We start from the raw sequence: 27,296 nt of genomic DNA, 5'->3' as shown, positions 1-27,296 counted from the left end.
CCCGGGGGTCTTGCCGTTCTTCCCCGGCAACTTCCCCCGCGCCTGCGCTCAGGGACCCCGGGGCTGGAGAAGGCTCCCTGCCTCCGGCGGGGGTTGCCTCCTGTTGGACGACAGGTGAGCCCGTGCTGACCACGTCTGCGGCTTCGGGCGCGTCGCCAGGTGCCGTCACGGCAGCGGCGGTGTCCTTTGCTGCCGCTGTGTCCGTCGCAGTGGGGCCGGACGTGAGAGCCGGTTCCGCCTCCACCTCCGCCCCCGCGGCCTTGACGACCGAGTCGGGGTCGACCACGGCCGTGCCCGTTCCGGGCATGGGTGCACTTGTGCCTTCAACAATGAGAAGCATGAGAACTGGCAAAGGATGGCGCCTTCAAAGGCGGACAAGAGCAACCAGGGCGGTTACCTTGTGCGGCCGTCGGGCTTGCCGGGGCAGCCTCCTCTGCTTCGCTTGTGCCGGCGGGAGCATCCACAAGGATTGCCGCGGGCGAGCTGCCGCCCACTGCAGAAAGGAGGTACGTTCATGATCCTAGCTAACAGAAATTGCAGCTGCAGAGAATCAACAAGGACATACCCGGTGCCGGCCCTGTCTCCGTTGGGGCTGAGTCGCCAAGGGACACGTCCGCGCCGCTGCGGACCCCTGCGGCAGCGGGGTCGGCGGCGCCGCCGACGGCGGCGCGCGTCCTCTTGCTTGGTGTGCCGGGTGGGGAATCGCTCCTCGCCCTCTTGCTGGCACCCGCCGGCGATGAGGACTTCGGGGGGTTGCGCCGGAGCGCGAAACCCCGGAAGACCCCACGAGCGGGCGGCGCCGTGGGTGCCCGCGGAGTCGTCGTAACCCGGAGAGCTCCGGGTGTTGACAGCGATGCCGCCGTGGCCCCAGGAGCTAAACTCGTGGAGGCCCCCGCTACCGGGGCGAAGGCCGTTACCGGGGCGCCGGTGACCCTCGTAGGCGCTGGCGTTGCCGGGGTACCGGCGGGCACCCCGGGATCGGTTCCCGCCACGGTGCTGGCGGCCACCGCCAAGACAGGGGCAGCCGCCGAGGCACCCGCGGCCCCTGTTGCCGCGGATGCCGTCGATGGGCGCCCCGGAAATGGCCGCCGCCGCCAGGTTGGTGGCTGCTGCCGGGGCGGACGTCGCCGTTGATCTCCTCACGATCAAGGGCACGTTGTCGGTGCTTTCCTTGTAGTCGTCCTCCACGGCGACGACTTCCAGGGACGCGGCCACCTGACCCGCCTCGTCGTCCAGCGACCGGAGGGACGGCCAGCTGGGCTCGGACCCGCCCTCGCTCTCCTCGAGCACCTGCTTCCCGCGGGATGCTTGCGGGGGAGCGTGCGGGACCCGAGTGGGGTTGTCGTCCATCAGCCCCCACTCGTTGCAGGGCGGGAAAGCGCCGACGATGTCGCTGAGCGCCTTGACGCCGGCGTGGAGAGCAGAAACCCCCGGCGGGAACTCCGTTGATTGGAAGATCTCGCCGGAGATCCCCCTCACCCATGTCCTGAGGGCCTCCAAATCCATGCCGTCCGCCTGGAGGCGTGTCCTGTCCCCGAAACCCGTGTACATCCACGCGGGTCGGGAGCGTAGCTGCAGCGGGGCTATGCGCCGATGGACGAAGGTGCGCGCCACGTCGACATCGGTGAGCCTCGCTAGCCGCAGCGCCTTAATCTTCTCCACGATTGGGAGGAGGTCGGCGTCGCGGTGGTACCTGTCCTGCCAGCCGTTCTGGGGTACCGGCAACTCCGTCGGCGACTAGATGAACTCCTGGGGGTCCTCCACCCGGACCCAGCACCAGTCGCCCCGCCACTCTCTTTCAATCTTCTTCCCCGACCGGACGATGAACTCGGACTTCATCTGGTCGCGGGCACGGAAGACCACCCCTGACGACATCGCCTTCGCGTTGTCGATCCGCGGGTAGAAGTAGTGGCGGAAGAGCCTCACCGACGGCATCACCCCCACGAACGCCTCGCAGAGAACTGGAAGGTGGCGAGGAGGAACAACGAGGTGGGGTGGAGCTGCGCCACCCGCAGCTGATAAGACTCCATCAGTGCGTGGAGGAATAGAGAGAAGGGCGGCACCATGCCGCAGAGGAGGAAGCGCGCGAACACCCGGAAATCGTTGTCTTGGTGCTCGATGCCCGCCGGGAAGATCTGCGTCTCCCCGTGCTCGTTAAAGCTGGAGGCGACGGCGAGCCGGAGCTTCCCCAGCGCCTCGCCGTTATAGCCGGGGCGGAAGAAGACGACTGTGGCGCGCATCTCCCGCCTCTTCTGGTCCTTGGTGGCGGCCGCTTTGATTGCCGCCTTGGTCTTGCTTGCCGCTTTGAGGTTTGGACCTCCTTCCCCTTCCTGGTGGTGGGGGGCGCCATGGAAAGCGAGGGCGGAAGCTGGCAGGAGCGCAGGGATACGAGATGCGGAGGCGAAAGGGCAAAGTGTTGTTCCCCTTTTGGCAACAGTAGAGGCTTTATGACGCCCGGCCGTTTGGTAACGGCCGGTTCCGTACCCTACGGGTGCGCGGAGATAACTCCTAATTACTGGGAGTAATGCGCGGAGTGGCCTAACTACCCTATTTAGGGGGGGGGGGAGTTAGGGCGGAGATCGTGCGTCCACTGCTCCGCTTGTAACGGCGCCGTACACGGGGCAGCGAAGGGACGCAGGCCCACGACTGATCGGGGCCCACGCGTCGGTTAAGGGCGTAGCCCGGCAACCGACCACGAGGAGACCCTTCCGGGAACAGGTGATGCCAGCCCACGCCCGGGGGCTACTGTCGCACCAGTGGCACCCGGGGTACCACCGTTGAGCGACGCGCGGGCCCCTCTCCCGAGTTCCCGGGAAGGTCTCATCCCGGGGAGCGTCTATGAGCTCCCCGGCAAGCTACCAGCCCGAAAGGGGCTAGCGGGGCTTCGGGGAATATTCCCGCTTAGGCACCTCCCGGGAAGCAGCTTCCCGGAAGGGGGTTCCCGGGTGCGTTGGGCTCGGGTGCTTCCCGGGGTCGACTTGCTGGGACTGGGGTTTCCCGGGCGCGTGCCCCCGCCTCGGGTCGTGGGGCCCAGTGGACAGCGCCTTGCGGGCGCGTGGCAGGCTCGGGACGCGCGGTCCCACCGAGGCAAGGAGTAAGCGAGCCGACCGACGGGTAGTTACCCGTCCGATCCGAGGAACAGTGGTTGTCTAATCCTACCCTAGGGTCTTAGGCCCCTAGCAGCGGAGGTGGCACCCATGCACGCCACCAGCTCACCGGGGGGAGTTGCATGCCTCCCTGTTGGACACTTGTAGCTCATGCACCGTGGCACATGTGGCATCCCCTTGTGTATAAAAGGAGGACCCATGCCAACAGTCAAGGGGGTTGGTCAGTTGGTCAGTTGGTCAGTTAGTTGGTTCGGACGAAGCTCGCTCGATAGATGCTTAGTGGCTCCAGTAGGCCGCCAGCAGAGAGCGGTGAGGAGTGCCTAGCCACTGAGAGAAAGCCCGGGAGCTTGCCCGGCAACCTGTAAACATTTGATCCGTAATCAATATCAGCTCAGACAGGCAGGACGTAGAGTTTTACACCTCCGGGTGGCCCGAACCTGGGTAAAAAACGTGCGTGCATCTGTTCTTGGACTAGCGCGTACCCCTACCACTTCGTCTCGCCGGCCCCGTAGGGCCTCATCGGCCGTGCCGGCGATCACCGGGTCTCCGCCCCAGACGCCCCTACCGAACCTAAAAGGGGGACGTGGCCGCACGCCTCCGGTGTCGGAGCACCGAGCGACAACAGATGTGGAAATCAAAAGAACATGAGCTATATTGCGGAATAAATATTAAAATAATGGAGTATTAGTTTCTAGCATCTAAAATGTCAATTTTTTTGGACTGCCCAAACATTGAGTTTTATCCTACTGGGAATCAGCTGCATTATAGCTGGCTAACAGGCCGGGCTTTTTGAAAAAGCCCGCGAGCCCGCCATGCCAGGCCTGTTACGGGCTCGGCCCGGCACGATTATAAACGGGCCGTGCCGGCCCGTGACCCGTCTTGGGCCGTGCCTAGGCCTCAGCCTCGAGCCCGCGGGCCGGCACAGCACGGCCCGTTTAACACTTTTTTATATTATTTATAGCCCACTAGAGGGAGATCACTACATCACAAAAGATTTGCAGAGGGAAGGACTCGAATACAAGATCTCCACCTCACTAGCAAGTGGCCTGACCACTTGACCATGTGATGTTTTGTGACTAATATTAGTGTGCGGCCTTTTTGTATGCTTATTTGGTCGGAAAACGTTAACTGGGCTGCAACTGGACCGCTGCCAACGGTGAGGCCCACCGTGCTAAACGGGCCCGACCGGGCTCGTGTGCCGTGCCTGGGCTGGGGTTTCGCCGGAACGGGCCGGCAGGGCACGGCCTGTCGTGGTGGTGTCACGGCAGATGCCATATGATGGCTTAAATTAGGACCGATAGACGAAGGAGGAACCGGAGGAGGGAGGACGTGAAGGGAAACACGCACAAGTTGCACAAGCACACACGGATTTACCCAGGTTCGGAGCCCTCTTGCCGAGGTAAGACTCCTACTCCTGCTTCATTGTATTAACCGAGATAGGCAAGCTTTACAATAGTGCTCCTTGAGCTGTACTCTTGAGGAAGAAGAAGAAGAAGAAGAAACTCTAGATGTCTAAGTGCACCGTCCTCTTTCTACAGAGGGGTAAGGTTCTATTTATAGGCCGCCCATGTCACACTAACATGTGGAGCGAGTCTAACGTCATCTTCCTTGAGGCCCGCCGGGCACGCCGCTTGGTTCCCTCCCGGTGGCACCGTAGGGGACAAGAAAACTTTGCTTTTCCCTGGCACACTGCAGAAAGTACCACTATCCTTTGCCGACTTCCGTCAGAGATTCTCTTTTGGTGCTTCCTCTCTGCAGTCGCCTGGCACCGGTACGTAGGCGCTGACCGCTTTTCCTGAGATGATGATGGTGTTGCTTTAGTCTGCACCGCATAGTCAGGATAAGACCGTTGAGAGATCTCGACCATCGCCGAGATCAAGGTGCTCGTCCTTATCCTGCAAACTCATAAGACAGTGCAGTCATGCCGGCATACCTTCGGGATGCCGGCTTAGTGTTAGTTTGATTCTGCGATGCCGGCATACAAAACCATGCCGACTTTGCCCCCGTCATCTCGGCTAAAGTTGTGTCGCCATGACCCTACTTGGGGTCATCCCCCCGACACTAGTCCCCGAAGTTGTTGCGGTCCGGCAGAGAAAAATGTCGGGCCACGACAGTTTCCCACAGACAGACCACCAAAACCTACTTGGGCTTAGCCGAGAAGGATGCCGAGACAACCCCAGGTTCTCCTAGCCGAGATCAATTCATTCCGACATTCCGGGTCGGCGCGCTTATCCAGCCCTTAGCCGAGATTTTTTCTTCTCCATGGCCGACAGTTGAAAACTTACTTCTGCCGATATAGATGCCACCCGTGACTTGGATAAAACACTCCTTTAAACTAACGGGAGGATAAGGCAGGAGTTACTACCATTGCGCCTTTTGAGGCGAGCGCGTTGTCCCATCAGACAGTAAAGTCGACAGAGCCATTAAGGGGGGAATTTCGGTTCCCACGCAGACATTTATCCTCCCGGATCTTGCAGGATTCTCGGTGGCACGCCGCGCAGTAACCAAGCGTGCGCTTTGATGGGAACAATTGTGCCCAAATCGTGCGCAATCTTCCCGTTAGCCACTGAGGTAGTGGGCGCGGGGAATCCGCACCCATTACCACGTCGTTGGTATAAAGACAGGGGAGAGCGTGGGTAAAAAAACCTTCGCACTCCTCGCACCCTCCGTCTTCCTCTGCCTTCTTGCTCCTCGCGCACTCCGCCGCCACCTGCTAGCTCCGAGCTTCCCCGTCGCCGCGGTTTCTCGCCTCCGAGCTCGCTGCCGTCGGTTCGCTCGCACCCATCTAGGTCTCCACTGCATTAGCTTGCTGGCCCGAAGGGGTTCCCCTCCTGAAGCGACCGCCCCCGTACACGGGTTCGATCTCTATGCTTTTAGTGCTAGTCCCTGGATCGACTCACTAGCACACACAGTTTCAAGATGTAATATCATAGAACAAAAGTCTCAATATTACAACGCATCATCCTGAATTTAAAAATACTTACAAACTCGCATAACCTCATGGGTTAGCTGGAAATGAAACAATTGTTCAACAGCGGAAAACAGAAGATACAAGGGCTACATCAACACCACGGTGAGAGCGTGTTCGAATATAGGCCCGTAACCCAAAGAACCAGAACGTACTCTTACTCTTCGTTGGAGCTTCCTGCATCATTAAATGATGCAGCCACTAGGGTCAATACATTGAATGTATTGGCAAGATCACTAGGGGTTATAACAAAACGTACCAAGTATATGCATAATGTGGCAAGGTGGGGTTCAAAGCTATTTGCATAAAAGCTTAGTTGTTTAATCCTATCTTTTAATCAAATAAATTTTATCACTATTGGACATGGGGTAGACACACCCATGCTCCTATTAAACTAAGGACATTGAGTAGACACATCAATGCTTCTAAACCCAAGTTCAAACCATTCATTTTATTAAGAAATTAGAATGAGTGAGACTTTCCTTACAGCTCCACATCCAATTGCTCATAATTGTCCATAACCGGGGACATGGCTAAGTACTTAGTTTTGACGCTCTCGAGAGTTTGTACACATTCCCCACAAGAAACCGACGGGTTAATCCCTTGTTGTCCTCAGGGTAGAGTAGCAACGACGTCGATTACGAGATTTTCAGAGGTAATTTCCTAAACCACGAGAGAATCACGCTCCCCCTACACATGCTACCTTAGTACAATTCCTCGGGTCTAGATTCATACAACATACTCTTGTCTCGCCAGAGCCCATTTAGCATTGTGGTTGTACTAGAAGCTACTAAATAGGAAACTAGTCCAGTCTCGGTTACCCCAGGTGGCATTCCACATTTGCAACGCAGGCGCTCCCGAATCCACGTGGAGACATCCATGGACGATCCCTCCCCGAATCCACGGGGAGTCGACTTAAAGGGACCCATAGAAATGGAACTGACGCCGCATAACCTCAAAATCCTCAAAGCCGCCCACCCAGGATGGTTCATTGAATTAATTGTTTTGCTTTACTCTAATAAAACACTTCATTTCTCCATAGGCATAACAATATCATAATGTAGTAATTTTCCCCACTATACTACCATAGCCTAGCATTCAACTACAATCGATGGCAATTTGGTACCAAGGTAATGGTAAGGGTAGACTATACTACCTGGGATTTATAGTTAGCATAAAGGTACAATTAATATTCCTAGTGCAACTAATAAAACAACTAATGCATAGTAAAAAATTTTGGGAGATGATCAAAGTGAACTTGCCTTCTCCAAGGTTGTGGTAGTTCTCGCACTCTTCGCAACAATAAGGTTCACAATCCACACAATCTAAAATAAAAGAAAACATCCACACAATAAACATGCCATTTAATACAAAGACATGCTATGATGCAAATGTCATGATGATGCACACTTAGGTTGCTTCTAAATGTAACATGTTTAGTTTCTATTTTGAAAAGCTTCACAAAAGATTTGGACAGATTATACAATAATAAAGAGGTAATTACTTTGTATGAAACAAAGATGGGCTTTAATTAAAAGCTTATTTGATTTTTGTAGAGCATGGAGCAAGATTAAATTTGTGTGGCAATATTATTTACAAAATAATTTCCCCTCTGGTCCTAATGGACAGAGAGTATACTCAAAATATTCTTCAACGAGCTAACATGCTCAAAACTAGTTTGAAATAGTTCATTTGAATTTTAAACCATAATTAAGCATTATGTAATTTGCTTCTGGTAAATTTGTTCAAAGTCAAAATTAAACTATGCCAAAAGATCCTACATGTTGTGAGGATTTCAGAAAGGTATAGAACTTCAAATTTGGTCGAACGGTTTAAAAGATATCATAGTTTGAAGTTCTACGGGCTTTTCTGCAAAGTTACCATTTAATTCGGCCGAGAATTAATTTTTAATTTTTGCTGTGACACGTGGCAGCACGGGAGTGGCCCGTACCGGTTCGGTTAGGGTTCTAATCTCAGCCGTTCAAGATGGATCCAACGGCAGGGAAAGAATGACTCACCAGCGGCGGCTAGGGTTTTGGCCGGAGACGGGGAAGACGGCGGCGACGGCATGGCGGCTTCCGGCGGCGGTTCAGGCTCGGGAAGTTGCGGAACAGACGTGGCTCAGCGAGGCGCGTTCGATGGTGGCGGTGGCTTCCCTCGGGAGCGACGGACGCGACGCCAAGAATGACGGAGGACGGTGGCCGGCGGCGACGGCGCGAGGCTGCGGCGGTCCAAAGCAAAATCCAAGCGCTTCAAACGATGCGCGCGCGCGCGCGAGAGAGAGAGAGAGAGAGAGAGAGAGAGAGAGAGAGAGAGAGAGAGAGAAGAAGAAGAAGAAGAAAGAGGGGGTTGGCAGTGTGAGTGGCTCACCGGGACGACGGCGGCGGCAGAGACAGTTTTCCGGCGAGAAATTCAGGTGACGTGAGAGCGAAATTGGCGCGGGAGTTGGGGGAAAAGGAAGAGGGGGGTTTGGGCTTCGGGGTGACACGTTCAGAAAACGGGATTGAGCTTCGTGCACGGAGAAATCGTGAGGGAGTTGTGCGTGGTTTGGATGGGCGCGTGGCCAGAAAAATCCGGGAGCGGTTCGTGTAGAAGACGGAGCTGACGTGCGGGCCCCATTCGTCGGTGGCTCAGGCGGTTCGCGCACGGCTGGGCTGGGCCGGCTCGGTCTGGCTCAGGCCGGTTCGGTCGGGCGCAGGAGAGTGGGCCAGTTCCGCCCATTTGGCCGGGCCGCCCGTCCTTTCTCTTTTTTTTTTCTTCTTTTCCTTTTTCTTTTTCTATTTTCTGTTTTTGAACACCAAATTTGATTCAAAAATCCAAATCAAACCAAATAAATTGCAACAAAAATTGTAATGTCATATTTTCATATGATTCAACTTTTGGGACAAGAATTCCCTCAAAATAAAATAATTAAAAATAGTTTTGACTATAAATTAGCCTTTAGGGCTTTTTAGCTAATAATTTAACTAGTGTGTCAAAACAAATTCAAAAGCCAAAACATGGGGTAGCTTTATAAATGCATTAAACCCCTTTTTATGCCAAAACCCTCAAGGGTTAAAATGCAATTAACCAAAAGCAAGAAAAAGTGCCAAAATCAAATAAAAGCACTTTTATAAAAGGGTTTTCTGGGTTAACTTTGGGATTTTAAATGTGATTAAATGCAAGGGTGACATGATGCTTATGAAATGCAATGCATATGAAGAGTTTTGAAAATTTGGGATGTTACACCTCCGGACGACCAGCGGGCACAGCTGGGGGTCGTTGGGCCCAGTTTGTGATGGACTGGAACAGCGCCGACCACTACGAGGTGACCTCTGGCACCCTCCAGTCGGCGTGGCAAATCCCCTTGGTGGGACCTCCACCAGCTGCAACTCTGGAGTCGGTGTCAGCCCAGATGTATCAAGCAAGGGTGGCCTTGTTTGAGACCAGCCGAGCTACCGAGGTACGAAGAATTCCTTAAAGAACTTTAACTTCTAATTCCAATATAGTATTCACACTCCTAGTCCCCGAGGTTTAGGGCGAGTAAAGAATTAGTCGGCCTGAAGCTTAACTCATAAAACCTCAAACACTTATTCCCCGAGATTCAGGCCGGGTTCCAGCATAGTCGGCCTGAAGCTTAGAAACTTCAGAAACTTATTCCCCGAGATTCAGGCCGGGTTTTAGAATAATCGGCCTGAAGCTTAGAAACTTCAAACTCTTATTCCCCGAGATTCAGGCCGACATTAGAATAGTCGGCCTGAAGCTTAGAAACTTCAAACTCTTATTCCCCGAGATTCAGGCCGACATTAGAATAGTCGGCCTGAAGCTTAGAAACTTCAAACTCTTATTCCTTGAGATTCAGGCCGGGTTCTAGAATAGTCAGCCTGAAGCTTAGAAACTTCAAACTCTTATTCCCCGAGATTCAGGCCGAGGTTGGAATAGTCGGCCTGAAGCTTATCCCCGTTGATTTCCTGTTCTAGTGAACTTATTTGTGAACCGTTGTTTTGCAGCTCTGCATGAACAAGCGCACCGCAGCCTTCAAGGGGCTTCTGGCCAAATATAACAAGCTGGCGGCGGCGCACAAGTCTTTGAGGGCTGATCGCGAGAGCCAGAGTAAATATATTTTACCGGAATAAGATCTTTCTCCGAGTATCAATATTCTGCAAAAACTAACACTTGTTCTTGTCCACAGCCGGGGACAACGCTCAAGTAGCGGAGCTAGTGAAGCGCGTCGCCGAGGTCCAAGGTAACACTTCATCCCTATTCCAGGTTTCATCCATATTAGATGTCAACCTCTGTAATATGTGTCTGCTAAACAAGACTCGGCTGGCCGAGCAGCATCGGGAAGAAATAACCCTACTGCAGACGAAGATTGCAGCGCAGGCCGAGGTGCACCAGACCGAGGTGACTCAACTTACCTCGGCCCTCTCTTCCCAGGATGATGAGAAGGTCCGCCTGGAAAGCGAGGTGAAAAAGTGCAAGGGTCTAGCTGCCCAACTTGAGACCCGCGCCACTGCTGCTGAGTTGGAGGATGCCGAGAAGACCCAGCTGTTCAAGGTCGTCCGGCACGAGCTCATAAAAATCGACGACATGCTGACGAGAAAGTCTTCTTGGTGCAAATTTCTTCATATGATCATTTGTCCGAGTAATAGCAATAGGGTGACGAGACTCACTACTATTTTCTTGTCTTTGCCAGAATTATTCCCCTATCCCTCGAGAGTGCCCAAGAGGCCGTGAGGAAGGCCCGCCGAAAGAGGGATCCGGTAGCAGCAGCAGGGGTGTTGTACGAGTATGACTTGGTGGACTACCTGGTGAGCATTGCGAGCCGGGTCAAGGCACTTAAGTCATTTGGCGTCAACATGCTGAATGCCGGCATCTGGGCCTTTCGCGCGCTGTGGCCGGGAGAAGAAACTCCGACGGACGTCCCGAAGCTGGCGAAGCGCTTGCTAGAGGTAGAGTCTCGCCTGAGTGATTGGCGGGAGTCGGCCGCATGCATCGGCGCCGACGAGGCCTTATCGTTCGTACTGTCTTGGTACGACGGCATTAACCTAGACGTGCTGCAGCCAATGCCTGTCGGCTCCCCCTACCTCACGGATCCTGAGCTGGTCGCCAAGCGCAAGGAGCGGGCTTACTCCTTCATCCAGTATGCCGATGTGCATACGTTTGTGGAAGGCCCGACCTCTGACGCCGAAGCTGAGATGACCGACGGAGGCGAAGAAGCAGCGGATGAGGAAGCTGCTGTGGAGTCGGCCTCCACCGCGACTGATGCGCCAAGTTCCGGTGCCAACAACCCCTCCGTCTCTTCTTAGCTAAGTTAGAAAAAACTTTAGAATTATCAGATCCCCGGAATGACGGGTGCAAATGTAACCGGAATACTTTTGTTTGCCAGGCACTATGTTTTTAATTTAATTAAGTCTTTTGTTTATCAAATTCCCAACCGAGTCACCGAGTTCATTTTTTCTCTTAGTGAAATTTTATGACTTCGGTTCTTTTGTCTGCCTTGTCGGCGTTCGACGTATGAATCGCAAAGTGATAAAACCACCCTTTCAAAAAAACTAACTCCATGAATTCGCTTGGCAATAACCGAGTTAAGAAAGAAATGCCGAGTTAAAAGAACGTGCATCTCGGATCGCTTTATTGCTTGTTTCCGCAATCGTTTTTCATGTGTTCGGTTATTTTATACCCGTCTCTAACTTGCCATGAAGCCGGGTTGCGGACAGCAGCAAAGTCATAGAGGGGATTTTCAACACCGACACATTACTAAACCGACATAAGATCACACAACTAAGCCATGCCGACACACGATAGAGAATTGAGCGCTTTAAATGATATGGAAGTCCCCGAGTTTCTTTTAAGAACCCGGCGGATAATTTCATTGTCTTAAAACATTCAACATAAGGAAAAAACGATGCAAATACTCAGCTCTCAAGTATAGAACGGACGAAGGAAAGCTATGTTCCATGGCCTCTTGGCCTCCTCGCTTGACCGGTCCATCCTGTTTGTCTTGGGATCTTCTGCATCTATAAGATAGTAGGAATCATTGTGGAGCGCTTTGCTCACAATGAAGATTCCTTCCCATGGAGGTGATAGCTTGTGCATGCCGGCTGTTCGCTGCACAAGTGGGAGCACAAGATCTCCTTCCCGGAATACTCGCGGGCTGACTTTTCGGCTGTGATAACGCCTTAGGTGCTGTTGATAGATGGCCGACCGAGATAAAGCCAATTTTTATGCTTCTTCGAGCAAGTCGACATCATTTTCTTGGGCCTCTTTTACCACGGCTTCCGTATACATGGTTACTCGTGGAGAGTCATGTTCAATGTCGGCTGGTAGGACAGCCTCCGCCCCGTATACGAGGAAGAATGGCGTGTAGCCTGTAGAGCGATTGAGAGTCGTCATGAGACTCCATAGCACGGCCGGGAGTTTGTCCCGCCAGCATCCCGGAGTACGTTCCAATGGCTCAATTAGCCTGAGGTTTTATGCCGGCTAAAAGCATGCCGTTTGCTCTTTCAACTTGTCCATTGGATTGAGGATGTGCTACGGAAGCGACATCTAGCCGGATTTTCTTCTCCGCACAGAATCACACGAAAGGTCCCTCCGCGAAGTTCGTTCCATTATCCGTGATGATACTGTGCGGGTACACATATCTCAAGATGATATCCTTCAGAAATGACACCGCGGTTTTGCCGTCACACTTTTTTATCGGCTTCACCTCAATCCATTTGGTGAACTTGTCGACCATAACCAGGATATGCGGCATGCCTCCTCGCGCCCGCTTGAACGGTCCCACCATATCCAAACACCAAACAGCAAACGGCCAAGTGATTGGAATAGTTTTGAGTTCGGATGCCGGCATATGAATCTTGCTAGCATATCTCTGGCAGCCGTTGCACTTCCTGACTATGTCTTCTGCTTACTGCAGTGCACTAGGCCAGTAGAAACAATGGCAGAAAGATTTGCCCACTAGCGTTCTCGAAGACGCGTGATGACCACACTCTCCCTGATGAATATCCCGGAGTATTTCTTGCCCTTCTTCCGGCTCGACGCATCGCCATAGGACGTTAGTGACGCTTCTCTTGTAAAGCTCGCCATTGATGATGGTGTATGCCTTCGCCCTTCTCTGAATTTGTATTGCCGACACTTCCTCTTCCGGGAAATTCCCATCTTTGAGGTAAGATATTATCGGTTGCGCCCAAACCGGCACAGGACGAGTAGTGAAGATCGGCTCATTCGGTACATTTATATCCATTGGCTCAACTGCCATTTCTTTTGCCGAATTAAGGCACTCAGTCCTCGGGTTACTGGAACTGTTGCCACTGTCAATTTCCATGGAGGTGACGTCAGCCTCTGAGCTCGCCGGGATAAATATCGACTCTGATTCTGGTGATGGCTTGATGGATGGTTTGCGTAAATGCTCTAACGCCACACCAGCCGAAATAGCCTGTCGTGTTGAGCCGAGTTTTGACAATGTGTCGGCTGCCTCATTTTCTGCCCGAGGTATATGGTGATCTTCTGAACATGGAACCGGTATAGCGCCATGTTGGCGTCCAGTGCATCCCAGTTACCGGAAGCTTGCTGGACGACGAGATCGGAATCACCAAAGCATTGAATTCGGCGGACTCCAATTTCTTTCGCCATTTTCAGTCCGTGCACAAGTGCCTCATACTCGGCAACGTTGTTGGATGCTGCGAAGTGAATTTGCAATACATACTTAAGTTGGTTGCGCTTTGGCGAGGACAGAATTATGCCGGCACCAAGCCCACTTTTCATCTTAGAGCCGTAAAAATGCATTCTCCAGTAGTTAGTTTCCGGGGGCGGTGGTTCATAGCCGTCAAAATGCATTCTCCACCGATTTGCCGTTTTCATCCCTTTCCACTACGATCACAGCACTAACGACTCGGTTCGTTGCTGCTATGTATAACAACATAGGCTCCTTCTCCATCGGCGAGGCTAATATTGGTGCCGTAGCAATCATCTTCTTCAGCTCTTGAAAAGCTAGGTCTGCCTGTGGCATCCACACAAATTTGTCGGTTTTTCTTCATCAGCTGGTATAAGGGAATAGCCTTTTCATCTAGCCAACTAACGAAACGACTCAGCGATGCTAGGCATCCAGTGAGTTTCTGCACATCTTTCAGGCACTTCGGGAATTTCATTCTTTCTATAGCGGCAATTTTCACATGGTTCGTTTCTATACCTCGGCTTGACACCAGGAACCCAAGCAATTTTCCTGCCGGCACACCGAATGTGCATTTGGCCAGGTTCACTTTCATTCGGAATCTCCTCAGATTTGCGAATGTTTCCCGGATATCATCCAGAAGCGTGACGCTTTCTTTGGTTTTTATGACAACATCATCGACATATACCTGCACATTTTTGCCGAGTTGATCGTGCGAGCATTTCTGCATGCACCTTTGATAAGTGGCCCCTGCATTTCTCAAACCGAACGGCATAGTGCGATAGCAATAAGCCCCGAACGGGGTGATAAATGATGCCTTTATTTGATCATTAGGGTTCAGTGATATTTGGTGAAAACCAGAGTACGTGTCTACAAAAGACTGCAACTCACACCCGGCAGTGGAGTCGATCACTTGATCGATCCGAGGTAACGGAAATGGATCTTTGCGACATGCCTTGTTTAGGCTGGTGTAGTCGATACACATGCGCCACACCTTGGCAGCAGTTGGGTCGTCTTTATTCTTCTCGACCATGACTGGGTTTGCCAGCAAGTCGGGATGCAACACTTCCATGATAAAGCCGGCAGCTAGAAGTCGGGATACCTCTTCCGATATGACTTTCCTTCTGTCGTCGGTGAAGCGTCGAAGGGGTTGCTTCACCGGTCTTGCGTCTGGTCTGACATGTAATGAGTGCTCAGCCAACTCCCTCGGCACACCTGGCAGGTCTTGAGTTGACCATGCGAAGATATCCCGATTCTCACGGAGGAAGCTGCTGAGCCCGCCTTCCTATTTCTCTCCCAGGCCAGCACCAATTATAACGGTGCGGTTCGGAAAACTCGTTGTTGACCTGTACCTTCTTTGTCTCCTTGGCTGCCTGAAAGGCCACACTTCCATGTGGATTGGTCATAGCCGGCAGGCCAATTTGTGCTGCCAGAGCCATCGCAACGGCTTCTTGTAACTTCTTCTTGCCAGCGATGACCAGTGACTCGGCCGAAGCAGACCCGGCCACTGCACATTCCATTGAGCGTTTGTAGTTGCCAGTGATAGTTATGGTACCATTTGATCCCGGCATCTTCATCTTCAGATAACCAATGTGAGTAGTACCCATGAACTTGGCGAGTGCCGGTCTGCCAAGCAGCGCATGGTACGGACTGCTAAGGTCCACCACCTCGAACACTAGGTTTTTGGTCCGACAGTTCTCCCTGGTGCCGAATAAGACGTCCACTCGGATCTTGCCTACCGGGGCACAAGACACTCCCGACACAATACCGTGAAAGGTAGTCCGGCTGGGCTCAAACATGTTATCAGTAATGCGAGCTTAAGCATCGTGTCCCGGTACAAGATATTGATGCTATTCCCATTATCAATGAGAATCCAAGTGAACTTGACGTTAATGTCGGACCCGATGAGTGTCGGATCAACCACCAAGGCATATCCGCCAGGGTTGGGCATAACTTTGGGATGGTCTGCCCAGTTCCAGCTGATTTCCTGCTCCGACCAATACATGAACTTTGGAACAGCCGGCATAACAGCATTGACCTCCATTTCTCGCATGCGCTGAGTTTGCTTGTCAGTTGGCTCTGTGATGAAGATCATGTAGCTCTGGTGATGCTCCTTGTACTCATTTCTTCCGGCATACCTCGGGATTTCTTGTGCTTCCACCTGGTTGACATCATTATTTGCCTGAGGGGGTCCCTGGATCTGTGCGTTTGCATCTGTGAGCGGTGGAGGAGGGGGTAACCGACTTGCTTTGCCCTTCTCGGCCCGCTACATCCAGCTGCATTGCCGCGTTGTGTGGTTCGCCGGCTTGTTGGGGTTAGTCGTGTGAAAACGACAAGGCTGATCCAACATCACGTCGAACGTAGACTTCGGCTTATCCTGCCAGGGTTTCTTTTGTTCTCCCTTTTTGACCCATTGCTGATTTCCTGTTTTCTGACGCCGGCTGGAGCCGGCATCAGATTGATCCTGAATTGCGGCGACATGGGCTGGCCCATATCGGTAATCCGGCCTATCATCTCTTCTTTTGTTACGATGATCTTGATGATCGTTCCTTCGGAATGCTTCGGCAAGATTGTATGTCGGCTGCTCCCTTTGTGGTTTTGCCGGCATCAGCGATGGCTGAGTCGGATCGCCAAGCGCATACATGTCGGCGATTCTGATCATCTCAGACAAAGTGGCTGGCATCTCTCTTTGTAGCTTCTGCCACAACATACTGCCGTGTCGGCATCCTTGGGCAAACCACGTTATGGCTTGCGATTCCACTATCCCTTCGCAGGAATTGCGGAGATTGTTCCACCTTGTCAGGTAATCCCGGTCAGTCTCGCTGTCTCTTTGCTTGCACATGGACAGTTGTTGAGGACGATTTGGCCTCTTGTAAATGCTAGTGAAATTGCTGACAAAAACTTTCTCAAAATCTATCCATAGGCAATCCATTTATACTTCAACACCTCTGATCCTGGCCCCGGACGGCGCGCATGCCGGGTGAAGCGTTCTCGAGGACCATGGGCGCGACCTCCGTGCAAGGACAAGGAAGCCCCTCGTGTGCTAACGTACGTACGTGTGTCGTAGATAGCATAGCGACAACGCGTATTTATACCTCTTTTAGGTGTTTGTATACCATAGGTAGTCTGGTTAATTATCTGCGTGCCGGCCCGGTCCTGTCTGGGTCTCGTAAGATTAAGTACTAGCACTACCCTCTTCATCCTGCAGTATGTACGAGTATGTTGGTACGTTTTGTGCTAACTGCTAAGTCGTGTCACCTCTCTGGCAAATGTGAAACAGCAAGGTTAATAGCTGTGTGTATTTCGGAAAGGAAAGCAGTTTTTTGGCACCCGAGCTCCGGTGGCAATTCGTAACATCCTTCCGCGCTGTGTCAACGATTTCGTGGGTCCAATCTCGCAACGATAGACATTTCCCCCGGTGAGGGACGTTGTGCGCTGCCGTACGTGAGCCAAGGTGGCAGACCCAAAGATGGTTGCCCCGATCAACTTTCTGCACGTCACGTTTTCATCTCAGATCAGTGACTCCGCGTACGGAGCCTTCTCACGGCAAACAGGGCGCAGGAATGCATTTGTAGGGTCGTAGGTTCTACGAGAAGATATTACTACCAGAGACTACCACGCCGAACAATTTTACAACTCTAACTGACGTGGCCTCCTGGTCGGACACACGGCCCTCGCTGGATCTGCCACCGTCTCCGGCCACTGTCCACGCGTCGATCGGTCGGTTGATCGGTGAGCTCGGTCAGGGACCGACTCCACGTACGTACTCGATCGATATGTGTACAAGTAACCACACATGGCTGGGCAGTTCTACTCCATTTCTCTCGCGGTCGATCGATTCCACACAAAAACCTAAAGCAAGCTTTAGCCACACCCACACAACATTCAAGTAGAAGATCGAGCTAGCAATGGCTTTCCATGGCGTCGCGGCAGCGGTGGCCGTGGGAGCAGTCGCCGTAGGCGCCTACGTCTTTTGGCCCGCGGCCGTCGTCACTGCCGGCGCCATGATGAAGGCGCCGGGCGCCGCCGGGTACTTCATCTCGAGGGCGGCCTTCGAGGCCAACCCACAGCTTTACTTCGAGCTGCTTCGCACGGTCGGAGCTAAGGCGGCGGCGGCTGCCTTCGCCTTCGTCGCGTAGATTGACGTGCAGGCACCGTGCGCTCGTCAACGTAGTAACTCACTTGTTAAGGAGTGATGTCGTCTTTTGTATTTAGTAGTCCTTAGCAGTACGTAAGTGTGTGTGATGTAATCCAAGGCAGTAGCAGCTGGGGCTTTATAAGTAGTAAGTATGGGCTGATCTTGGACTTTAGAGCGTGTAAGCACTAAGCAACTAAGCATGACCCGAAAGTAGACCTGCAAAATTGTGCCCAAATTGTGCCCTCAGAGTACCCATTGATCCTCTTTAGTTCAACTAAATGAACTAAAATTTTAAAATAACATAATTTTTTAGAAAACTAGTTCGTTCAAAGGAGGGTCAACGGTTACCTGTACCTGAGTTGCACCCCTACCCAAAAGTTGGTGCTAGCTAGCTCCAGAGTCCAGATCGTCTTAAGTGTGTCGTTGTCCAAGGAAGTTTGCTCCTGTAAATTATGCAAGTGTTAAGCTGTTATTACATCTACTCTGTTTCCCTCGAGAAACAAATCTTGCGATCGATCGCGTCGTGTGTATTTTGGGATTTCTTGTTTAATTTCCCTCTGCGTAAATGATTGATCGATGCAGAGCCCCGGCCACCCACTTACACATGTGGGAATATCTCAAAACTCCTAAAAAAAACTAATGATCGAGCTGGTTGTGCTGCTCTATTTAACTAGCACTTGTTGGAAGGGGGAAAAAAATCACTTTATCTCGCAAGCACTAGTCTCTCCTCATCCTCTGCCCGTCCCCCAAGCGCAGACAGCAGAGAGGAGCAAACAATGGCTTTCCCAAAGGCACCCGCAGCAGCGAGGCGGCTCCTCCTGCCGAGCGGCGCAGCCCTGCAGCGCACCGCCGCCGGCTTCAGCCTCGGCTTCGACATCGACGACTTCGCCGGCCTGTGGGAGCTCATCAAGGCGAAAGCCGCCGAGCTCGCGCCCTTCTTCACGGGCCTCTTGGCCGCGCTCTCCGAGAAGGCCGACGAGCTCTTCCCGCCGGAGACCCGCTCGGAGACGCTCGGGCGCTGGCTGCACGTCGCGTTCACCGTGGCGGCCCCGGCCGCGCTCGGCGCCCTCGCGCTGTTCTGCTGCTGCCGCTGCTGCTGCTGCTGCAGGAGCGGGCGCGGCCGCGGCGGCGGGCGCCGGACGACGATGGTGGCCCCTGGGCGGGGCGGCGCGCGCATGCCGCGGGGCGCGTTCGAGGGGAATCCGCGGGGGTACTTCCGCGACCTCCGCGCGAACAAGCCGCTCGTGTACTAATTAACGCGCCTGTGTATGAGCTAGCCGCATGTACGTCGTACGCGGCACTACGTACGTAAGCGTACACCTGTGTATGTATACGCGACTACGCGTACGGGTATTGTGTGTGCGCGCGCGCGATCGTGATGTACTAGTACGTGGCAGATGCCTATATATACCCTTCTCATACTATTGTGTATGCAAGATTGCAAGTTGAAAATGGGCTAAATTGTAAGGTTGCTTATGCCGCTTTATTATCCTGTGCATGATATTTCTACGTTTGTCCTTTGATTTGCATGATATCCTACGCATAATAGAAAGATTCCCTCTGACTTGACTACCCAGTCACGGCTGTCGCAGTGTCGCGTATCATCGTTGTCGGATCGTTCCTAAACTTCAGAATGTGTTTGATTCATAGGATTGAAAAACACAGGTATGTGAAAAATGGAGAATTGCAAATATCATGTTCAATCTATTCCTAGAGGTTTTGATATGCAAAAGGCTCCTTTGATTCAAAAGATTTTTGGAAATTTATAGGATTGAAATCCTCAGAAAATTTTCCTATGTTGCTCGTTCGATTCATATGTTGCTCGTTCGATTCATGCAGCTGAATTTTATACTGGAGAATTTTTTTCGAAGGTTTCATGTGTACTATCTTCATGGAGTATTATCTTCCAAGTTTCAAAAAACTAGCGTGATGACCCGCGCAGATTGCGCGGCTATACTTATGTACTAAAGAGTATTATATATTTTATTTTTTTGTTTTTCTAATAGACTGATTCTATATCCAATTTGATTTTTGAATATTCTGGTCCGTTATATATTTTATTTTATTTTACCTAGCCAAAACACTAAGCTTTTTTACTTATGTTTTGGTGATATCATTTTCTGATTGATTGGTTTAAATAAATAATACATTATATTGTAAATTAGATAGTCGATACATATTTTAGCAAAAGAGTTGTATTTTATTGACATGCTTGGCAATACAGAAGTCTAGAACTTTATTAAATCGAAAGTTGAGTTGAAAAACGTATGCAAACTAACAGAGAGGGTGTAGACATGTTGTTGCTCGATTTTATCTACTTCGTAAGGCTAGGACTTGATTCAATTTCGTCCAAGTTTTATTACAGAGAGGGAGTAGACACATTGTTGCTCGATTTTCTCGACTTAGTAAGGCTAGGACTTGATTCGATTCGGTTCAAGGTTTATAGTTTCCTCACCGTGGCCGATAGATGGTATCAAAATATTATGATTCTATATTAAACGTTGTATGATCGGCCGGATCGGGTATAAAATTACTACATAATTATCTTTGTTTTTGAACCCGTTCTCGTTGAACTTTTCATACCGAATTATATTTGTGTTTGAACCAGTAAATAAATTATGAGGCAGTTTGAATCAGTATTTTGGCTCATTTGTGCATCATATGGTCGTGGATGTTGCTGAGTACGAAAGTGTTGAGCTTGATTTTTTTTACTGCAATTTTTTATTATAAGAGTTAGACATCGACGGCAGATATATATTTTTAATCGATGATTACTATTTTTGTACGGATTGGGCAGTAAGCATTGCGTTTGAGCCGACGTTTGATACAAATCTCACTTAATTACTATGGATGATGGGCTGGTTTGAACTTTTTACTAATTTGTATTACCGGTTTTATTTTTACCGACAAATTGTTACTTTTTTTTAACAGTTCATGACTCGATAGACGGTGTGGTTTCCCAGCATGCCCTAGGTGCACCAATCCTAGGATCAACAAAAAATGCCTTGAAATTAGAAAGGGGGTGTCTATTTCTCGACGATTTAGAAATAGTTATTTCTCAGTTGATGATCATAGGGATCCAATTAATATTTTCTCATCATTTTATATTTATATGAATCTCGTACGAATCTCAGACATTGGATCGGATGGTTGTTAGTACTTCCTCCATCCCATATCAAGTGTCGAAATATTACATGTATCTAGACACGTCTTTTTTTTAGTTTGTAGAAACATACATATTTAGACAAATCTAAGACACTTAATATGAGACGGGGGAGTAGCTATTTGTTTATTATTTTTTCTTTCCAAGTCGGTTTGTTTGATAACTAAAAGCATCCATATTTAGACAAATTTAGAACACTTAATATGAGGTGGTGGGAGTAGCTATTTGTTTATCAATTTTTTCTTTCCGAGTTGTTTTGTTTAATCTTGATGTATTTAACACTGTTCGGAACAAATTCAAAGACTTTGTGCATCGTTCAATTCGTGGACCCATGCACACAGTTCAGCAGTGGAGGAGGAAATCAGGCAAGTAGTAAGTATTGACCTGGTGTCACGCCTTGTGTGCGGCGATGTGGTGTCTGGGAGTTTGAGTAGCGAGGGGTCGGCTTGGAGGAGTACTTCGCATGCAGAGTTCTGCTCGGACTCCTTTTAAGTTCTTTTTTTTTCGATTGCTTTCCGATCAGACATGGCACTTAAATCTGATTTTTCTTTGAGTTAAGACAAATTTGGACCCTACGATAACTTTGGGTAAATCTGATTCGTAGATTTTTTGCTACTTTAATTAGATATTAAATATATTATCGAGAGGTTACAGTGGATGAAAAAAAAAATTATGAAATGTAGTACAAATGAGTTCTTAGTAAAGGTTAGTGTAGGATTCAATCTTACAAATCAAATGACCCACTTAGAAAAAATTCTAAGAATTCTAACGCTCCAAAATTTTGTTTGAATCAAAGTAGACCTTACTCTGCCCTGCCTCGACCGTGCCTCTGTTTCAATTCTCCGGCAGATGGAGGCTGCTGCTTCGAACCCGAAGGGCGTCATGCATGGCTGAAAAAATGGATCGGGATCTTTAAAACATCAATTGGTTCAGAATTGTTGAATAATCAAATTCTAACAAAATTAGCTAACGCGGACGTGAGCGATAATTTGAAGTTTTTTTGAAAAAAAAACTAACGTGACGTGGGAACATTATCGAAATAGAAAACCTGTATGCCCTTACGTAATTTCAGCCTAAACCATAGCTGTAATTAATTAATTATGCTCTATCTAGCTAGTTGCAGGAAATGGGTGTTCGCTTCCGCGTCAAGCCAGGGACTCTTTTTCTGTGGGGACTAAACCGGCAGGGCCCTTGTCCCTGATCTTGTCGTCTCTTTATCGATCTTCTGATTCTTCTCGATTAGACGGCCTGATTAGTGTCCTTTTTTCTAAGGAGAAAGCGATTAGTGTGGTTGTTGCTAGTCAAGGTCGTCGTCGACGTCGTCGCTCCAGGTATTCCCATATATTCTGGCGAAGTTATTTACTCTGGCGAAGGACAAACGAGGGTCCATTGTCACGCAACTTCGTCTGTTAAAGTGCGGACGGTTAACGAAAAATAGTTTTGGTTTAATGCAACTTGGTGTCCTTTGCATGATTCTGCCGCCGTGTGACAGCGTCTGACATCACAGCCACTGCGTCACTCCTTCCATTCACCATTTGCCCGGTTGCCCCAGATCCCTCTAAATACACCGCACCCTGCCCGTCCATCTCCCAAGCCAAGCCAAGCAAGCAATTTTATTTTAATATCTAATAAAATCAGCAGTTAAGCGCCCCGGAGGACACAGCATGATCGCAATGAACGCCACGCGCGACCTCGTCTCCTCCGGGCTCGGCCGCGTCAAGCAGCAGGCGACCGCCGTGGCCTCCACCGTCTCGCCGTACCTCGTCCCCAAGATGAGCGCGGGCGAGCTCGTGGCGTCGGGGCTCGGCCGCGTCAGGAGCGAGGCGGCGGCCGCGGTCGCCACGCGCGAGGGCGCCGCGCGTGCCGCGGCGCTGGTCATAGGCGGCGCCGTGGGCGTCTACTTCCTGCTCCCCGCGGCCGCGGCGCCGGCCGCCGCGGGCGCCATGATGAAGGCGCCCGGCGCGGCAGGCTTCGTCGTCTCCCGCGTGGCGTTCCTGGCCAACAAGCAGCTCTACTTCAAGGTGCTCCACACGGCCGGCGCCGCGGCGGCAGTCGCGGTCCTCGCGTAGGGATCGAATAATCCAAGCCGGCGAACGCGTGCGTGTAAAGTGTGGATGTGCGGTCTAGGGGTGCTTGCATATGGGTGCGCGGACAAGTAGGATCGATCGACGATCCGTATTTCATGGTTTAATAAGCGCTGCCTAGCTAGTGCTCGTATTGTGCTGTTTTGTTCGATATATATCGTTCTGTTTTGTGACTTGTGAAGCAACTGCTTGTCTGCTAGTCTTTGCTGGAATATGTACTGGAGTATACAAATGGTTTGGGTAATTCTGCGTAGTCTAGTTGCTTCAAGAAACCGCGATGGATCGCCATCTCGAATTGCCGGGTTTGTTCGTAGCAACAATGCAGTCGACAAAAACGAATGATGGAGACTTCAGAAAAAAGCACACTAGTACTTTTCTAGGCCTGGTAATGGGCTGGGCTGAAACATCCTTTTCGGTTTTTGACCACAACTAAACAGGCCGAGTTGGTACGACCATGCTGAGTATGAAGATGACCACAGTCAGAGGAACCCTGTTGACTGACCTCACACGGTCAGAGCTAACACCTCGCCCTATTTCCTCGTCGACAGTTCCCAACGCTGCACCGGTACTCGCACTGACGGGGCCCCGTCCCTTCCCGGAGGAAAAGCCAGAGAAGGGGCACAGAACAGCCCCGCCAACCCAATCGTTCGCCATTCACTCCCACAGTCCCACTACCCACGGCCAGCACCAAACAGAGATCTCCCCCGCGGCGCAGCAGGAAGCAGCTGGCGATGATCTCGGCCGTGATTCTGGCGGCGGTGGTGGCCCCGTGCGCCTACTTCTTCTGGCCGGCGGTGATGATGACGGCGCCGGGCGCCGGCGGGATGCTCATCAAACGGGTGGCGTTCGAGGCCTACCCGAAGCTGTACTACTTCCTGCTCCGCCACTTCGGGACTGGCATCGCTGGCTTTGTGTTCGGTGGCCCGCTCCCGATGTTTGTGATCGGAGTACTAGCTTTTGTCTTTGGTATGTGATCGTGCGTGTAGGTGCTTAATTCTCTGGCTGCCGACGTGCGATGCTGGAAAATGTGTTACTCGCGTGAATTTTAATTAAATTTATGCGGCTCTCTTGTCTATCTAGATGTGTACTCAAATATGAAGAGTCTGAAGAGTCTGGGCGAGTGGGTTGTGCGCATGTAATGCTTTGCTATGTGCTCAAATATGAAGAGTTGGTTCTCTCAATTTTTCTGTCCAAGAATTGTTAGTTTTTGCGTCGAGTTCATTGTCTTCCTCAGTCTCGGCCTACTGGAGTATTATTGTACTACTAGTGATGCCAAAAATGTCATGGTCATAGGTTGTCCTCCATAGCACTGGCAGGGGTAATCGTTTTTCTTGTGCGTCGCGGAGGCACGGTTGGCGGCTCATGGTATACATTTGATCTTTCGGTAGGTTTTGCTTGACACTAGTGTTTTCTAGTGTTTGTAGAGTATTATTCCTCAAATTAACAAACACTAGAAGAATCCGAGTTTGATAGGTATGTTTTACGAGGGATATTTCATAGATTTCCACGAAAACACCTCATTTTGTTTCAAATCAAAACACTTCTCATCCAAAAATTTCTTGCCCCCTACTCTAGCTCATTTGAGGGTATTCGTAAATGCAACATCATGGAAATATACACTTCCACAGTCTGACACTAAGGCATTGCAAATTCGATACATGAAGCAAGAACAGAAACACTTCACGTAGACAGCTAGCAAAACTTTGGTACAGTTGTGTGTGATCAATGCTGCTGGCGATGCAAAAGATTGGTATCAACGGTGGATATATTGTGATAGTAGTACTGGTAGTTGCATGCCTCTCAAGATGCAGAGTACTAGTATTCATCTGATCCTCTGGCTAGTGGCTACTCTGCCATGCATGTATGCCATGCGCGTCCGTGCGTATTCCGTCTCGTAAATGCACCAAAAGCATTGGAATCGACAGCGTCTCCTCGCCATCACTGCGTTTTTCCTGCGTTCGGAGTCTTCCCCTCCCGATCGAGAAAGCAACTGCAACACAGATCGTATATACCGTATAAATGCCCGTGCGTTACCACGGTCCACGCACACGGTGGTCAGGATGTTGCTTTCGCGTTTGTTGAATCCATATGTTTACTTGGATAATAAACACCTAAATTTTCTGGCCTCAACTTTGACTGCAACCGCCGTATCGTAGGGTTGGCAAAAGACCGTCCGTGTGCCATGCTGTCGAGCTGCACTATGCTACTACGGACTAGAGGCACGATGGTTGTCATGATCATTTTGAAAGGTGATTGTGTGCGTCACGTTGCCAAATTCCAACGATTGCTTAGGAGGGCTCTCGTCGTTCCTTTTGTGTTGGCGGCGCCGCCGTTTGTCTCTCTTCCAACATCCCCCAGTCGCGCATCTCCGTTCTTTGTCGCCCTTTTTAACTTGTTTATTTGGTTTTGTCATATGCTTATATTTAAGTCGTCTAACTTTTGATTATAGATAAGTTGATTCCTCAGCATTTTTATATGGTTTGTGCTCTAAGATTTGACACGAACGATTTAAATTCAACGTCTCTTATTCGTTAGCTTATATTTAAGTTTTTTTTCCTTAAAGTAAAAATTAGACAGCTAAGAGTATATAATTATATGGCCACACCCTTAATCATTGTAGCCAATGGTACTTGTCCACGGTCAAGGGCAAGTAGCTTCTTTTGTATTCATTAAATTTAAATCCTAAAAATTTAAATTTTACAATATGTTGTTGTTCTCGACAATAATTAAAGTAAGGGGTGCCAATGCTTGATGGCACAACAACGGGTATAAAGGTAAGGGGTGTACGCCGGTCTTATAGCGAAGTTCGCCGTACACTTGGACAAGTTGACACGTCGATATTTTTTGAATAGGTTCGGTCGACCCTACGGGTGCAACTTAATCCTATGTTAGGAAAAACTTCGAGGGTGTTGTTAACCAAGGGCTTGGGTCGAGCGGATCTTCCCAAGACACCTTTCAGCGAGAGGTTCGTCGGAGCCGCCTCGTACTTGGACCGAACGCGTCTTTCCAAATATCGAGGTTAAGATACCCTCGGAACTCTAACCCAACACCTTCTCCTTTGAGCCCGAGCCAACCAAGGCTAGTTCGGAGCCTCGAAATTAGAGTCCCCTAGAAGGCTTCCTCGAGGCCGATCGACTTCGAGTCGAGAGCGGCGCGTGAGAGCAAACCTTAGAGGGAGCACTCTACCCCTCTTCCCTTAAGTTTATTCAAGTGAGAGTGAGTGATACATGCTCTCATGGGGGATATTTATAGTTTAGGGGTTCATGACAAAAGACCATGGCTACTCTTGAGGGAGAGATAAAAGTGAGGGCAAAATGGTAAAAGTAGCTCCTTTGGTCCATAACTTTTGTGTGCACCATGGGGAAAAGAGGGGCTTGGTCCATGGTCCACCACAGACTAAGGGCCCCCTCCTCACACCTTTCTTGCCCCCTACTCTAGCTCATTTGACCCTTTGACCATGGCATGAGAGGCTTTGAATTGTTGACTTGTCTTTCCTTACCACGTAGGATTGACCGCGCCATGTGGGCGTCTTGACTTATGCTTGGAAATATTAACTTGGTCGTCGCCACGTAGGATTTATGGCCCGGCCCATTTAAGGATTTTATTTTACTACAACAAAATATATTAACACCGCATCCAGTCTTTTTTACCTGATTCGTGCATATCTATTTGTCTCACTCTCTCATCATGTACTCCAGTCCAGTCTCCCCCGACCATGCATTCCGATCCCCGCCGTCACTCCAGTCACCCCCGACCATGCATCCTTGCCGGCTATGTCTGATCACGTGGGAGCTCTCCCCGCTTCGTCGGCTCCAGATCTGGCGCCGTCGCCCATCCGCTACACCGGCGCGCCGCCCCAATCCCCTGCTCCAGTGCCTCCCCGTCTCATGATTCGGCGTGCGGCCTGTTCGCCATGCTCCAGGGCCACACACGGAGATGGCCTCGCGCCGCGCGAGGTCTAGCGCCTCCGGTCCTTCCAGTTCCTACGACGTCACCTCCGGCGGCCAGGATCTGTCACGGAACAATAAAATAAAATGATACACTCAAAACACATGCATCAAAACTTCCTCTTTTTGTCCTTCTAAAATAATAGCACACATATATCAGAAATAGGTGTTTATTCATGAAAAATGAAGTATGATCATCCGAAATAGGAGTATGTACCGAACCGAAAGCGATTTGTGC

General features: G+C 50.6%; 3 protein-coding genes across 3 annotated transcripts; all 3 read left to right on the top strand.

Annotated features, from left to right (window-relative positions):
• The first annotated feature begins 17,634 nt into the window (after positions 1-17,634).
• On the top strand, positions 17,635-17,865 carry LOC112269807 (protein EGG APPARATUS-1-like). The gene has a single exon (XM_024457021.1). It carries the CDS (start codon positions 17,635-17,637, stop codon positions 17,863-17,865), a length of 231 nt encoding a protein of 76 aa, XP_024312789.1.
• Positions 17,866-18,544: 679 nt separating this feature from the next.
• Positions 18,545-19,375, top strand: LOC100835813. The gene has a single exon (XM_003562675.4). The coding sequence runs from the start codon at positions 18,641-18,643 to the stop codon at positions 19,115-19,117; it is 477 nt and encodes a 158-aa protein (XP_003562723.1). The 5' UTR covers positions 18,545-18,640; the 3' UTR covers positions 19,118-19,375.
• Positions 19,376-22,604: 3,229 nt separating this feature from the next.
• LOC100821762 (protein EGG APPARATUS-1) lies at positions 22,605-23,355 on the top strand. The gene has a single exon (XM_003559933.3). It carries the CDS (start codon positions 22,692-22,694, stop codon positions 23,094-23,096), a length of 405 nt encoding a protein of 134 aa, XP_003559981.2. The 5' UTR covers positions 22,605-22,691; the 3' UTR covers positions 23,097-23,355.
• Positions 23,356-27,296: the final 3,941 nt, after the last annotated feature.

Source organism: Brachypodium distachyon, chromosome 1, assembly GCF_000005505.3.
Source record: "Brachypodium distachyon strain Bd21 chromosome 1, Brachypodium_distachyon_v3.0, whole genome shotgun sequence".
NCBI lineage: Eukaryota > Viridiplantae > Streptophyta > Magnoliopsida > Poales > Poaceae > Brachypodium > Brachypodium distachyon.
The sequence above is the reverse complement of the archived record's forward strand: the minus strand, read 5'-3'. Positions and strand labels throughout refer to the sequence as shown.

Bases quoted from the DNA above. Each gene is read 5' to 3' on its own strand.
- LOC112269807 (XM_024457021.1), top strand. From the start codon at position 17,635: ATGGCTTTCCATGGCGTCGCGGCAGCGGTGGCCGTGGGAGCAGTCGCC.
- LOC100835813 (XM_003562675.4), top strand. From the start codon at position 18,641: ATGGCTTTCCCAAAGGCACCCGCAGCAGCGAGGCGGCTCCTCCTGCCG.
- LOC100821762 (XM_003559933.3), top strand. From the start codon at position 22,692: ATGATCGCAATGAACGCCACGCGCGACCTCGTCTCCTCCGGGCTCGGC.